At 27.0% G+C, this 14,012-nt stretch overlaps 1 protein-coding gene across 1 annotated transcript in view; it reads left to right on the forward strand.

Annotated features, from left to right (window-relative positions):
• The window catches only part of LOC107448223 (heat shock 70 kDa protein 4L), a 36,746-nt gene that overhangs the window by 20,995 nt on the left and 1,739 nt on the right, over nt 1–14,012 (forward strand). Inside the window, exons 7-13 of the mRNA XM_071180336.1 lie at nt 1,873–2,024; nt 3,728–3,831; nt 4,507–4,631; nt 7,066–7,283; nt 8,339–8,464; nt 8,588–8,713; nt 12,748–12,855. Coding sequence (XP_071036437.1) covers nt 1,873–2,024; nt 3,728–3,831; nt 4,507–4,631; nt 7,066–7,283; nt 8,339–8,464; nt 8,588–8,713; nt 12,748–12,855 — 959 coding nt within the window. The remainder of the gene's footprint in view (nt 1–1,872; nt 2,025–3,727; nt 3,832–4,506; nt 4,632–7,065; nt 7,284–8,338; nt 8,465–8,587; nt 8,714–12,747; nt 12,856–14,012) is intronic.

A 14,012-nucleotide genomic window follows, 5' to 3' on the forward strand; every position in this document is an offset into this window, starting at 1 on the left:
AAAGTTGTTCTTTACTTCATATTACCTTTAGTTGGTCCATTTTTCATCTTTTAGTTCAAGAACTTTGTTTGCGTACATGCCAAATACTGTCTTTGTCAAACAGAAAGTTTTGTTGAATTTTTAGACACACCTAATAATTTTGATGATATCAAATCTCTAAATCTTCTAATACTTACATTTTTTTTTATCACAATTTTGTAAAGCACCAAAGTTTTTGGTGCTATTTAATTCTTTAATTGTCGTTGCATAAGAAACCATTTGATCTGAATAATCTATTCCACGCTTTACCATATACACTCTATAATAAAAAAATCGACGCACCAAGAAGCAATCATCCAATTGCTTTGAAATTTCGTATGCATGAATGTTTTGAACAGATCAGGCTGGAATGATGCTGACCGGTGATGTATAGTCTTAAGAGACGAATCCCGCTTCTAACTGTGTCCTGACGATCATCGAAGACGTGTTTGGAGACGCACAGGGCAGAGGGGGGATACTGCCTTAACTATTGCACGCCACACCGACCCTCAACAAGGCATTATGGTCTGGGGTGCCACTTCCTTTGACAGCCGTACCCCTTTGGTGGTCATTAGAGGTACACTTACTGCACAGCAGTACGTCGAGGACATCCTAAGACCTGTTTTGCTACTGTTCCTTTTGCAGCGCCCTGGGCTGGTTTTTCAGCAGGACAATGCCAAACCACATACAGCACGTGTTGCTATGAACTGGGTGCAAGTTTGTCAAACTCTTCCTTGACCTGCCAGATCACCAGATCTCTCTCCCATCGAGCATGTCTGGTATATGATGGGAAGGCGATTGCATCTCCCATGGAATGTTGATGACCTCGTTCGACAATTGCATCGAATTTGGCAGGAAATACTGCAAGAGACCATCTGGGAGCTTTATCGGTCTATGCCACGCCGTGTGGCAGCTTGTATCCAGGCTAGAGGTGGGTCAACACCTGATTGAACTTGTTACTGTAACTCTGCAATAAATTATTCAATTTTTCTGAAATTTTAATCATTTACTATTCTGTACATTGTCTTCCTATCCACCAATTTTCTTTTCAATCGGACAACTCCTTCTTGGTGTGTCGATTTTTTTTGTTATAGAGTGTACATTTGAAAATCAACACATATAAACTAGCGCATTGCACTTTGTACAGCATGACCTGACGGAGATCTCATAGCAAATATACACATTAGTCAATGTGTTTAACCCAGATACTTTAGAATTTTTTAAAAGTTATTTTCTATTTGTGCTTTAAATGTAGTCTTAGACAAGTTTTAATTTTCTACATCCACTGTCACGATTAATTTCAATACAACTTCTGTTTTTTTTCTATTTTTCCAAAACAAATGCAAAGTAATTGTCACATGACTATAATCTTTTATAAAAGCAAAGCAACCAATATTTCATAATTAGTTAATTATACACAACAGATATTTCTCCTAAATTCTATTAAATTTTTAAAATTTCTATTTTATCTTATGTAGCCAACTTTAAAGCGATCACTCCTCACATACTTAGCGGTATTTTATTCGTTGGTTTCCAGTTTCCCCAAATTAAATGATTACCTATTGAGAAAATTTTTTGCTTTTAAAGTGATTTTCATTCTAATACAAACCAAATTTCAAAATTTTCCTGCTAACTTTAGTTATAACAATTTTAATATAATAAAAATAACAGCATTCTTAAAAACTGTCTAAACAAGGCAGTTTCATAACACATACAATTATCCTGGAAGTGAAGAAATTCCCATAGAATTAACATAATAATTTCCTCATAAATTAATCCATCCACTGTAGTTTGCCTTGCTATAAAAAATCATTTTAGCAGTATTTGCTAATATTTAAAATGTAATAATTTCAGATATGTATGCTCGAGATATTACTGCCGTTGAATTAGTTGGTGGATCTACAAGAATTCCTGCTATCAAAAACATAATTCGTAAAGTGTTTGGCATGGAGGCTAGCACTACCCTAAATCTTGATGAAGCTGTTGCAAGAGGCTGTGCCCTTCAGGTAACAGGTTTAGTTTGTCTACATTTTCATGAATAAAAAATTCAAGGTTGCAGACCTAAAATCAAGGTACTTAAGCTTTATTTAATAATTTTTTAAACTATTTTTTTTTTAATTATTTGAAAAACATCAACTAGCAAGTAGGGAGAACCCTGCTGAGAACTGATTAATTTCAAAATTGAAGATTATGGAATAAAACACTTGTGAAAGCTGTTACAATTTTGCTGTTCTTTGTACAATTGTAAAAATTGGTTAAGTAATCTTTTTTTCCCCTCTGATTCTGGGAACCCACTAGGGATTTCTAATCCAAAAATAAATGATTTGGGAGCTCTGAATTTGATTTTTACATGGTTGCACAGTGTCATCTGAGATGCATTACAAATGGGTTTAATAAAGTAGACTTTTCGGAATCAAATGGGAACATTGAACCTCCTGAATGAAATTATATGGCTGTAGACTTCCAAAGTTGATAATGTGTATATCGACTACAACACACATCCCATTATTTTTCAATTACTTCGTTATCTGAATTTGTCTACTGCCAATGATAGTAATGAAAATGATGAAGAAAAGTAAAAAATATTGGAGTGTGTACCTGTAACTGTTCAAGAGTTTCAAAGCGTTTAAACTCTGAAACATTATTTATTGGCGAATGTAAACCAAAAAGCGTATTTGTATACAATTGTAAATATTGAGAATAAATATTTGGAATTATGTCTAAAAGCAAAAAAATATGGAAAGGTTACACATTTTTTCCAATATTTCATTTAGTAAGACTAAATCTTTGAAAAATATGCTTATATATATATATATTTGTATTTTCCCAATTTGCACATTTTTAAACGCTAGTCTGACTATTTTTTAGTGCATTTTTTAAATTAACTTATTATTCTTACAATAATCATTTAAATATACATTAATTCTAGTCTTGTTTCATTATATTTTATGTTTAATTTTCTGATTTAACAATTAGAATAAATCTCAAGATTGCCTGAGTACAATTACAGCCTAAGCTTTAAGTGAATAAACATCAGCTTTTGTTCGATAAAATGAGAGTTTTTCTTTATGAAACCTTTAAATTAAGTAATAATTTTTATGAATGGTTAAAATTAATCAAGTCATAAATTCTTCTCAGCTGGATGATTTTACGTTGCGCTTTATACGCAATGTTGTGTAAGGCCGAAAGCTTTCTGCCCACACTGATGTCTAACTAAACAATTTCTACAACACAGTCTTATTTTAAACATCGTAGACAAACAAAATAATATTTACTCATATATAACATTAGAATACTATTTAGTAAATTAGCACAATTTTACTTTTTCAAAAATGAATTGTGAAAAAAATTGTGATAATAAAAAGATATGATTTCTTCAAAAATTAAAACTATTTTTCCTTTTTTAGAACTATTTTTTTTATTTCACCGAATAGAAAGTCTTGTCTTTGTTTAAGAACTACGATTCTGAATTTTATTATAATATAAACATACTTAATAATATATAATTGAACACTGCATACAGTCTTAAATTCAATGGTGCACACAAAGTGACATGCTCATAGATTTTATAAATCTTGAAATGCTAGACAAGTTTAGGATAATACTGTTGAAAATAAATAGTTATATATGTTATAAATATAAATTTATCTTTTTTGTGTGTATTCTTTATTACCAATAATCAATCATAAAACTATAAGCTTAATTTCAGGCTGCTATGTTGACACCAACAGTTAAAGTTAAAGAAATGCAAATATTAGATGCCCAACCAGTTGCAATAAAATTGAATTGGGATATTACAAAGACTGAAAAGGGGTAAGTTAATTACATGTCTTTGTATTTTTTTATATATGAAGTTTCAGATTTATTTGTTTCTAATCATCTTTTCATTATGATTTTTTTGCAGTTTTCATTAAACAAAATTTAGGAAAGGATACTTGGAAAATGATATATAGTGCAATGATGATGAATAGATTATTCAGTATACATTTTTTTATAATTGTTATGAGAGTCATGTATACTAAGTAAAATTTTCAATATTTGAAAATAAAACTTTTAGACTTATTAAAAAGCTAATAAGAATAATCTTGGTGATAAACCTGAATCACGCTTGAGTTATGCTCTTTCGTTGTATCTATCAGTAAAATGAATTTTGATTCTAAGTTTTTAAATTCATTTTTTTAATTTATTGCATTTTTTGTTAAATTTCCAGTTTTATTAAGTGTTCTAATTATTCAATTAAATTCTTTAATGAGTAAGATGTATTTTACTAAGGCTTTTTTAATAATTGAATTAAATAATAGAGCCTGAACTAGTTAAAAAATAAATTCCAAAATGTTGCTTGTGAAAATTTTCAAATGTATTATCTTGTCCCTGATTTAATAATTTTACCTCCTTGAAAGTTTATTGTCCTTGTTAATTTATTTTTTAAAATTATGTTACTAAAAAGGGCCATTTCAAAAATAACCTGTTAATGTTTTATCACTTCAGAGATGTTGAAGCGTTTTCCCGGAATCATCCCATACCATTTTCAAAGCTTCTAACATTTTTCAGAAAAGAGGATTTTACATTAAATGCTTTTTATTCTTATGGGCAAGAGGATGGATCTTCAATAGGTATGATACTTGCCTAAAATTGTATTATGTTAAAGGAAAATCTTAAAATTTTAATTATGTTAAATGAATTATGAATGATAATAATAAATAAGCACTTATGTATTAAGTATTGCAGTCAATTATTGATAATAATTAAGTTGTAATTTAGCCAGTGATTTAATAATTGTCATATTCATGAGTGTATTTAATTTTAATTACGGGGTCACGAGTCCTGTATTGCTATTTTTCGTCAATACCTCATCGAGAAAGAAGCGGGTAATTTGTCTGCCTGCTGCCTCCTTTGGATGTGGTAGCTGTTTTTCAGGCTCCCTCTCCAAAACTGAACTCAGATTCCCCAATTTAGAAATTTAATGATTAGTAAATAAAATAAAAAAATTCCCCTTAACCTCCATGAAATGTTATGTATTAAAATATACTCTCAGTTGTTGTTAATAATTATGTTATAATATAGCCAGTAATTTAATAATTGCTGTATCCACGAGTGTATTTTATTCATTTTCATTGTTAGACACGTTCATGAAATGCCAATTTTCTGGCACTTTCATTTTTAACATCCCCCCCCCTTCAAGCTGAAATCTGTTAGAAGAAAGGTGTTGTTTTAAAGACTGGTAAGCAGTTGCTACCTCTGCATGGGTAGCTGCTACCCTCAATCGGGGATGAATTCCCCCAGTTGTCCGATGTCAGTAAGCTTAGACCATTAACTGTCCAGTCGCAAACGTTGGAGCGTCAGAAGTTTTCTCCTGTTCATTCATATACTGTTTTGGCTACCTGAATGTATTAGATAAAGAGCGAGCTCTTACCACTAAGTGGCATCTTTATTTCTCCCAGGAAAATACCTTAGGAATTATATTGTGTTTAAATTATATGTGTTCCGATTATTCTGTACTTGCCATATGTGCAAACCTTTTCACTAAAATATCAAAATTATGTAGTCTAGATTAATAGTTAATATATTTCATAACTCTAATAATGTCAACCATTATTTTAGCCTGAATTAATTTTTACTAATCAGATCTTTGGAACGTTTTAGCTTTCCTTTTTTTTTGGGTTAAACATCCTAGTTTTTCCTTGGCAACTTAAATCAAACCTTTTCTTTTCCTTATGTTGTATCTTAATTTTAAATCTATGCCAACAAAATGTTAATTATAATTCATATATATAACAGCACCAATGTTTGACAAAATTGATAAAAATCTTAAAATGTTTAAAAAAAATTTTTTTCATTAAAATGATTTCTTGTGTTAGTTTTTTTTTAGTCTTATAGAATATCCCAGCTTTTGTACCTAAATTTATTTTTTTATTTAGTTATTTTATTTTTAATTTATTAAGGACTTATTTTCTGCTTGCTATCACTCACTTATCTCCCATTTTTTTTTTCCAAATCTTTTCATGAGCTCATGTTGCATGTTTAGTAACCTTGTTTTTATACTATACTTTTCTTTAGACTTCGTCAAAAAATGTATCAAAATATGGATTGCGAAAATAAAAATAAAAAAAAAAAATTTTGTTAGGGTTTTTAAATTATGATAATAAATTCACCCAAAAATTCTGAAAACGAATATTTAAAATTTAATCACTCCAAATATATTTTAAAAATTAGCCTAAGTAGTTTTGTTCTCTAGACATAAAGTAAGCAGTTGCCGGAAATTATAAATTTACTGCAATTAGTTTTACGTAAAGAATATTATGGAATTAGAGTAAGAATAAGAAAGTAAACTTTTTATAAACTACAAATGAATTCTAAAAGTGATATATGTTGCTTTTTTTAGACATAAGAGAAATTAACTACAAAAATTCTTAATTCTCCTCTAATAAGTTTTTTATATTCCAAATTGCATAAAGCAGAAAAAAAATTTCATCTTCAGATAAAATTACTCAAACTGTTGTTCACATAAGTAATATTTTCATATCAGAATGTTCCTTAAAAGTTTCTTTAAAAATTTTCTGAAATGGGTTTCATGAAACTGACAATTACAGCAACTTTTTTGTTTAACATAGCAAAATTGGGTTTCTGTCATTTCAGGTATATTTTTAAGAACTGTACTAAAATGTCAAAGATTTTGTAAAGTTAATTTATCTCAGCTTTGCTTTCATGTTATTTGTTAAATCAGTATAGTTAAAAGTTTTTATGTATTTGAGGTTATAAAATATTTTTTATCTGTGTTTTAACAAAAAGTTTAGTCTAAAACATTGTTTTTAAATAAAACTAGATTTATTTTTCTATGTGTTTAAAGAGTACATAGCTCATTGAAAAATTATATAGGGTCACTGATGAGTAACTTTGAATTATTTAGAAGTGATCTATTAAAGTTTTTATGAAAAATTTATTTCTTTAACTATTTCAATTAATTAGATTGAACTTAGTTATTGAAGATTGTACATAGTTTTTGAAAAGTTATTTCTTTTATTTTTAGTTAATTTTTTCTTTTTATAGGTTCCTTTACTGTTAGACTCAATCAGTTGACTTCTGGCGAAAGTGCCAAAATAATAGTAAAGCTTCGTATCAATATAAATGGAATTTTCAGTGTTTGTTCTGCTGTAATTGTTGACAAAGATTCAAAAGAGAACCTGCAAGTAGATCAAAAAGCTGAAGACGCTATGGATCTAAAGCTGCTTGACACTAGTGTGCAAAATGACACTGCCCCAAATGAAGTTAGTATTATGTATTGAAACATTATAATTTTTTCTCTTGAGTGCTAACATGATCAAAATCTAACTTTGTCTTGCCCATTGAGCAAGCAAACGTGATAGTAATGAAGATTTTTTTTAACAGTTTGTACATGTGAAAAGAATGTATAAATTTTACTCTGTTGTATTCCCCCTTTTAATTTTCATATATTAAATTAAAGCATTAAAATAAGCGTTACATTTATATTTTAGATCTCTTATTTTAAACATTTGTACATTTAAGGTCAGTTCCATGGTAACAGATACTTGTGCAACAATATTTTTTGTCCAAATTTAGCTACTAAATATTAAGATATCTTTTCAAATTTTGCTGTATAGTAACTTGAAATCTCTCAATAATAATAATGCAAAACATTTGCTTTGGGTGAAAAACATTTTAATTAATAGAAACTTGCTATGACTGTGACATAAAAAGGGAGATGTATGTGGCACTCCACATACATCTCCCATTTTTTGTCTCAGATCACTTTAATAGATCACTTTTTTTGTCTTAACATTATGAACAATTGCTCTGAAATGGTAAATAACATAGGTTTAGTAATTTCAGCTTTCCTAAACAAAACTTAATTCAAAGACATGAAATAATAAAGTTTAAAGAAAGTACCTTTTGTAAAAAAAAAATATTTACTAGTCTGACAGACAAGAAATTGAGGCAGAAATGACAGCTTAAGAAAGTTAGCTTGACACATCTATTCATAAAAAATATAACTTTGATATAATGTTACTATCTTAAAATATTGTTTTATTGTGTTATGTTATTTTTACTCTTCTATTGTTTTTTTTTCTTCATAAAATTAAAACTTCTCTATCTTTTTATTTTGCCAAAATTCAAAAATGGTAACAGACATGATGTCTGTCTGCTTTTCATTGAAATCAGATTTCGTTTATGTGATTGCTGTCACATCTATTTAAAAACATTTTTTCTAGTGAGCTATGTTAAAATATATTGTTCTTTAAGTAATATTCTTTTAAGAATATTATTTTAACTAGAAAACGTTAACACTGTTGATCATTTTTAGGAAAAGAAGAGAGACTTTTTCTCTTTGAAGAAACATAAGAAAACTCCTCAGGATATTGAACTTCAAATTGAATCCAAAGTGCCTCAGTTGAAAGAAGATGAGATAAAAAATTGCCTTGAAAATGAAGTAACGTTCAGTATTTTGTAATATTATTCTGAATCAATATTAATATTTTTCAAAATCAATATATCAATCAATCTTATTTCTGTTATTGGATAATTCTTTTTAATTTTTATTATTATTTTGCAGCAACAAATGATTCATCAAGACATTTATGAAGAAAAAAGAATAAATGCTAAAAACTCAGTGGAAGAATTTGTTTATGACATGAGAAATCGTCTTTCTGATGAACTTCAAGAATATATTTCTATTCAGGTTACTATTGTTATAATTTCTTTATGTTCACTCCTTGACGTATTGAAACTCTGTATTCTGTTAAAATTAGGGCTGCATGTTGTGCAAATTCCAGTGATGATTCCCACAAATTATTTATATATTTTTTTAAAATCCACTAATTTTACAAAATTCTATTTGTAGAAATATTTTAAAAAATATCAGTTTTTTTTTTCAATTTTTGCAGTAATTGGTACTTTTTATAAACTTTTGAAATTGATAATGTATTACTAATAGAACTGAGGATTTCATTTTTAAGTTATAAACTTTTCATCAGAAAAACCATAATTTCACTAAATTCATCAGAAAGAACCATTTGATGGGAAGAAACAAGCTGAATGATAAATTAGTGAGGATACAATGCCTCTTGAACTGCAATAGGAAAAAGACATTAAGTTGGATTCCTGCCTAACCAGAAAAATTTACCGCAATAAGGGGGTAACACAGAACATTGCACTGGGCAAGAAATTTCTTAATCTTTGGTGTTGACAAACACTATAAAATGCTGCCAAACTAATGCATCTGATGGATGGCTATACAATATTTTGTTTTAAAACTCTGTTTCTTTCAATATAAATAATATTGCATAAAAACAAAAGAAATATTTTTTCAGCCTTATTTATTTTTATCATGCCCATGACTTTCAATGCCTATATATTGTGTATTAATTTAATTAATAATTTTAAAATTTCTGCAGATTTTGTTCTCTTTTTTCCCCGCTGCAAACTTCCAATTCCATTTATAATTGATTGGACATATTTTGCAATTGTGTTTATATATTTTCAATTATCAATACAAAGATAGACTATTTATCTATTTTTACAATGCCTTATAAAAAATGTAGCAATTATTATTTTTTTCTTACTTAATTCATTCATTTTATGCTTAAAAAAATCAAAAATTATTGTTAAAATATTTTGCATTGATATTTTTTTTCTTTTATCAGTGAATTGATTTTTGTAGTAATCTGATATCGGTGTGTCCCTATCTTTAAAGTATAAATGAATTAATATCAGTTCATATTTTTTAAAGTATGCTTGGTAAAAATTCCCAATTGATCATGCAAATTATATTGTGTATAATTAAAATTACAAATTAAGTTTAAAAATGTGTTATATAGTTTTACATGTGAAGCAACAAACACTTATGATGAGGGTAGAGGAAAAGTAAGCATGATAAATTATATGCATAGAGTAACTTTTTTGCCAGAGCTTAATCACAGCAACAAATTTATATATATGTTTTATTTATTCATTTATAGTGGTAGTTAAATTCATTCTTAATTATATTTATAAATTGAAAAATAAATTAGAAAAGCATAAGTTTTACTACCGTTTTTAACTTTTAAATATTTTGAAAAATTTGACTGCTATGATATCAAAATTTTTTTTCTTTACATCTTATCTACTAAATTTATATCATATATTAGCCTTTGTATGCTAATTAACAAGATGTAATACTTGATTCAAAAATTTATGTTATCAAAAAATTCAAAATGCAAAGTTTTTTACGAAAGTTTTTATTTTAATTGCTTATCTTTTTATTATTTATAAATTTTAGTTATGACTGCAGATTTTTTTAAATGTAAAATCAAGAAAATGATCTAATCTTACCTCCTGTTATAGGATTGAGTTCACAGTTGTCTGATAAATTATTTTGTTCTCACTTGGTTAGGACAATTTTATAATTCAAACATTAGCTTCATAATTTTGCATACACCTACTAATTTCTTTTACTTTATATGGTATGTAATTAACAGTTACCACTTTTCCATTTTAAAAAAAATAATTCATTCATTTAACTAATTCAAAGCAAGGATGAGATAGCCTTCCAAATTACTAAATTACTTTTGGATGATTCATGGAGGTTTTTGATAACAATTTAAATAAAATTATTAAAAAGAAATGACTTATAACACAGTAATTCACTTTTTTTATGGAAAGAAATTAGTTACTAACATATTTATTAAACATCATTGGATGGACAGTTTTATTTAGCCCATTTTAATTGCTAAATTAAAATTGTTGTGAACTATTTCTAAATTATTTATTATTACAGTTTTTATCCATTTGCTAAAGATCCTATAAATTTAAAACTGTTGCTCAACATTATTTATCAATGCATTTTAATCCGATTAATTAATGCTTATTATTTTATTCATATACGTGCCAATTTTATATTTGATTATTTTTCTTTTTTCAATTCCATTTTAATTTTATGTGCTTTCTAATACTTTTGAATTGGCTGTCTTTCAATTATCAACTTTAAAAGAATTGATTGTTACATGATGTTGTAGTTAAAATTGAAATTTTTTATTTTTATTTTTTTCTAATTAAAAGCTATGAATTTTAGGATAATTGTAAAGGAAATAAAATGCGAAGTTTTCTTGAACTCTATATCTTAAATTAATTTATGTTATAAAAGTATAGAGTAAATATTAATTTAATTAAAAAATTTTTTTATAGATATTGGAAGGCTTTATTTTTAATCTCAGAATACTGAATAAGGTTTCATTTTAGAATTGAAGTTACAAACTCTTTTTAAAATAATTGGATTTTAGTGTTTTGCGAAAATATTTTCCAAATGAAATTTTCTGTTTTAAAATTTATCTAAACATGTAATATTTTGTATTTAAAAATGTTACTTGTATTTTATTTGGTAGAAAATGCAAACTTAAGGTTTTTTTTTATCATATTATATAAAGTGGAAATTAAAACACAATCTTTAATAAACTTTTCACTTAATAGTAATTTATAAAATTAATAATTTTAATAGGAGATAAAATAATTAAACTGATTGTTTTCCCAAAATGGGAACATTGGCATCTAATGAGTTAATTAAATTGCCTCCGTTTACAAATAGAATCCATTTTAATGAGTAAATTTTGAAATATAATGTTCAGTGCGCTGAATGAGAAATAGAACAGTTCAGATAATGCTAAATGGAATTTTAGTTGCTGTCTCCAATTGTCTGGTATATGGTGACATTTTTATTGCTTCTATAGTTGTGATGTTTCTATTTAGTTTAATTATAACTTGTTTTATTAAAAATAATTATGTATTATAAAAATAATTCATTAATTGATACAATAATAAAGTAATTGATTATCATAGTGAAACCAGACAGAATGTAAACTTGAAATACTTCTAGACCATTGATGGTTAATAACTTATTTGACTTTTTCATATTTAGATGCAATCTTAATTATTTAAGAAAGCTTTCCTTAAAAATGCTAATTAATTTGTGCTAATGATATTTTATTTTGCAAAATTAGACCGTCTGAATAAACTAACTAGTCGCTTAAAATGTAGGAAATTGTCAAAATCTAGATAAAAGTGCCCATCAGGAATTGTTTTAGTGAATAAACAATTTTTTCGCATGATTGTAAAACTAGTTTATCTAAATAGAAAATTCTGTATTAAGAATAATGTACTAAACTTATTTATCATTTCTTATACTTCTTTAATAATTGCTAAAAAAAATTTTTATTGAAAGGTATATTTTTACATAATATTAAACTTAAAATTTTAATGACAAAATCCTAAATTTAAAATTAATCTTCAGAAGTAAAAAATTGAAAACAAAGGTTTTTAAAATTTCTTTACTCAAAAACTATTTAGGTGAAAATTATTTTGCAATGATTATTATTGCTTTGCATTTTATTATTTAAAAATATATACTTTGAATATAAAATCTTGTTTACCTTACAATTCAAAAAATGTAACTTGTGTAACATTTATAATTGCATTTTATTTGAAGCTAGTTTGAAATAAGCTTTACAATTGTGTACAAGAAGACTTAAAAATTCTATTAAAATAATATAATTTGTTCAAATTAATTATAATATTTCAGGTTAGCTTCTTGAACATTAAGATTGCCTCTTAACATGTAAAAATATAATTAGATGGAAAGTAATTAAGGTGTTACAGTTTTTTTTGTTTTTTGTTATGCACTATATATGATTGATAAAACGATCATTGAAAAGGAACAAATTGTAATTTTTGATGGATTTTCAGGAGCTTGATAACTTTCAAAAAAAGTTGACTGAAGTCGAAAATTGGATTTATGAAGAGGGTCAAGATGAGAAAGAACAAGTATATAGTGATACCCTAACTGCATTAAAAGTGAGTCACATTTTGTTTTATTTATCTAAATTTTCCTGTAAAATATATAAAATTTTTCATGTTCAATATCGGAATCTGTTTTTGTAGTATTCTAATTNTCAAAATATCTTTAATGGCAGATGTCGGCATTGGTCCTCTTTCATCATTAGTACATCAAGAGTAGGAGACACATTTCGCTGTGTTTCTTGGTGTTCTTCATTCAAAATTTCTTGGAGTTCTTCTGTCGTTAGTTCATCTTCTTTAAACATTTCTCCTTTCAGTGATCTTATTTCGTATGCAAAATGATCACAAATGTTTAATATAAATTTTTTTCAGGCCGAGAAGTGTTCGTTAGAATTCGTTTTGTTCATTAACCGAATATGTTTTCGTTGTCCGAACACAAAAAATCTTTCTTGAAATTGTTCGTTATCCGAATATGTGTTCGTTATCCGAACACAAAAATCTTTCGTGAAAGTGTTCGTTAACCGATTTGTTCGTTAACCGATCAGTTCGTTAACCGATCACCCACTGTATTATCTTTTTACCTCCATCTGCCTTATCATACATAACTTTATAAAAATGAATTACACTGCTGAATTGGCATTTTTCTGTTGATTCCTTAATTACAGATTTATTCATTTTTTATACTACTCTTAAGATTTCCACTGAATTGCCCTCCTTCTTACTAACGAACCTCAATTGCATTATTACTTAATAAGGGTCCTTGATAAGAACTTCAAATCATTAGCCAGTAAATTAGCCAAATATCAAAAGTATTAGCCAAATTTCAAAAGTATTAGCCAAATGCGAAATTTAAAAAAAAAAATTAGTTTGTTTAATTTTTTTCAATACATTTCGATCTGACATTCGAAGGTTGTTGCTAAAGAGGGTGAATACATTATTGATTAAAAATAAAATTTTAAAAAATATCAAATGTACTGAAAATAGTCTTGCTTATTTTTTACTGCCTCAATTGTAATTGTCATGCAATATCTTATTGTCACAAAAAAAATATTTTTTTCTGAAATAATTGGATGATATTATGCATCTACCTATCACTTAATGAGCTATATTGACATGAACTGTTGGAAAGAGTTTTGTCCCATTAAATCGCAAGATCCGACAGCAAACGTGATTATCTGTATTTTATTGGGATTTTATGTTTTGTTTTTTTAGAC

Source organism: Parasteatoda tepidariorum, chromosome 4 (genome assembly GCF_043381705.1).
Source record: "Parasteatoda tepidariorum isolate YZ-2023 chromosome 4, CAS_Ptep_4.0, whole genome shotgun sequence".
Lineage (NCBI taxonomy): Eukaryota > Metazoa > Arthropoda > Arachnida > Araneae > Theridiidae > Parasteatoda > Parasteatoda tepidariorum.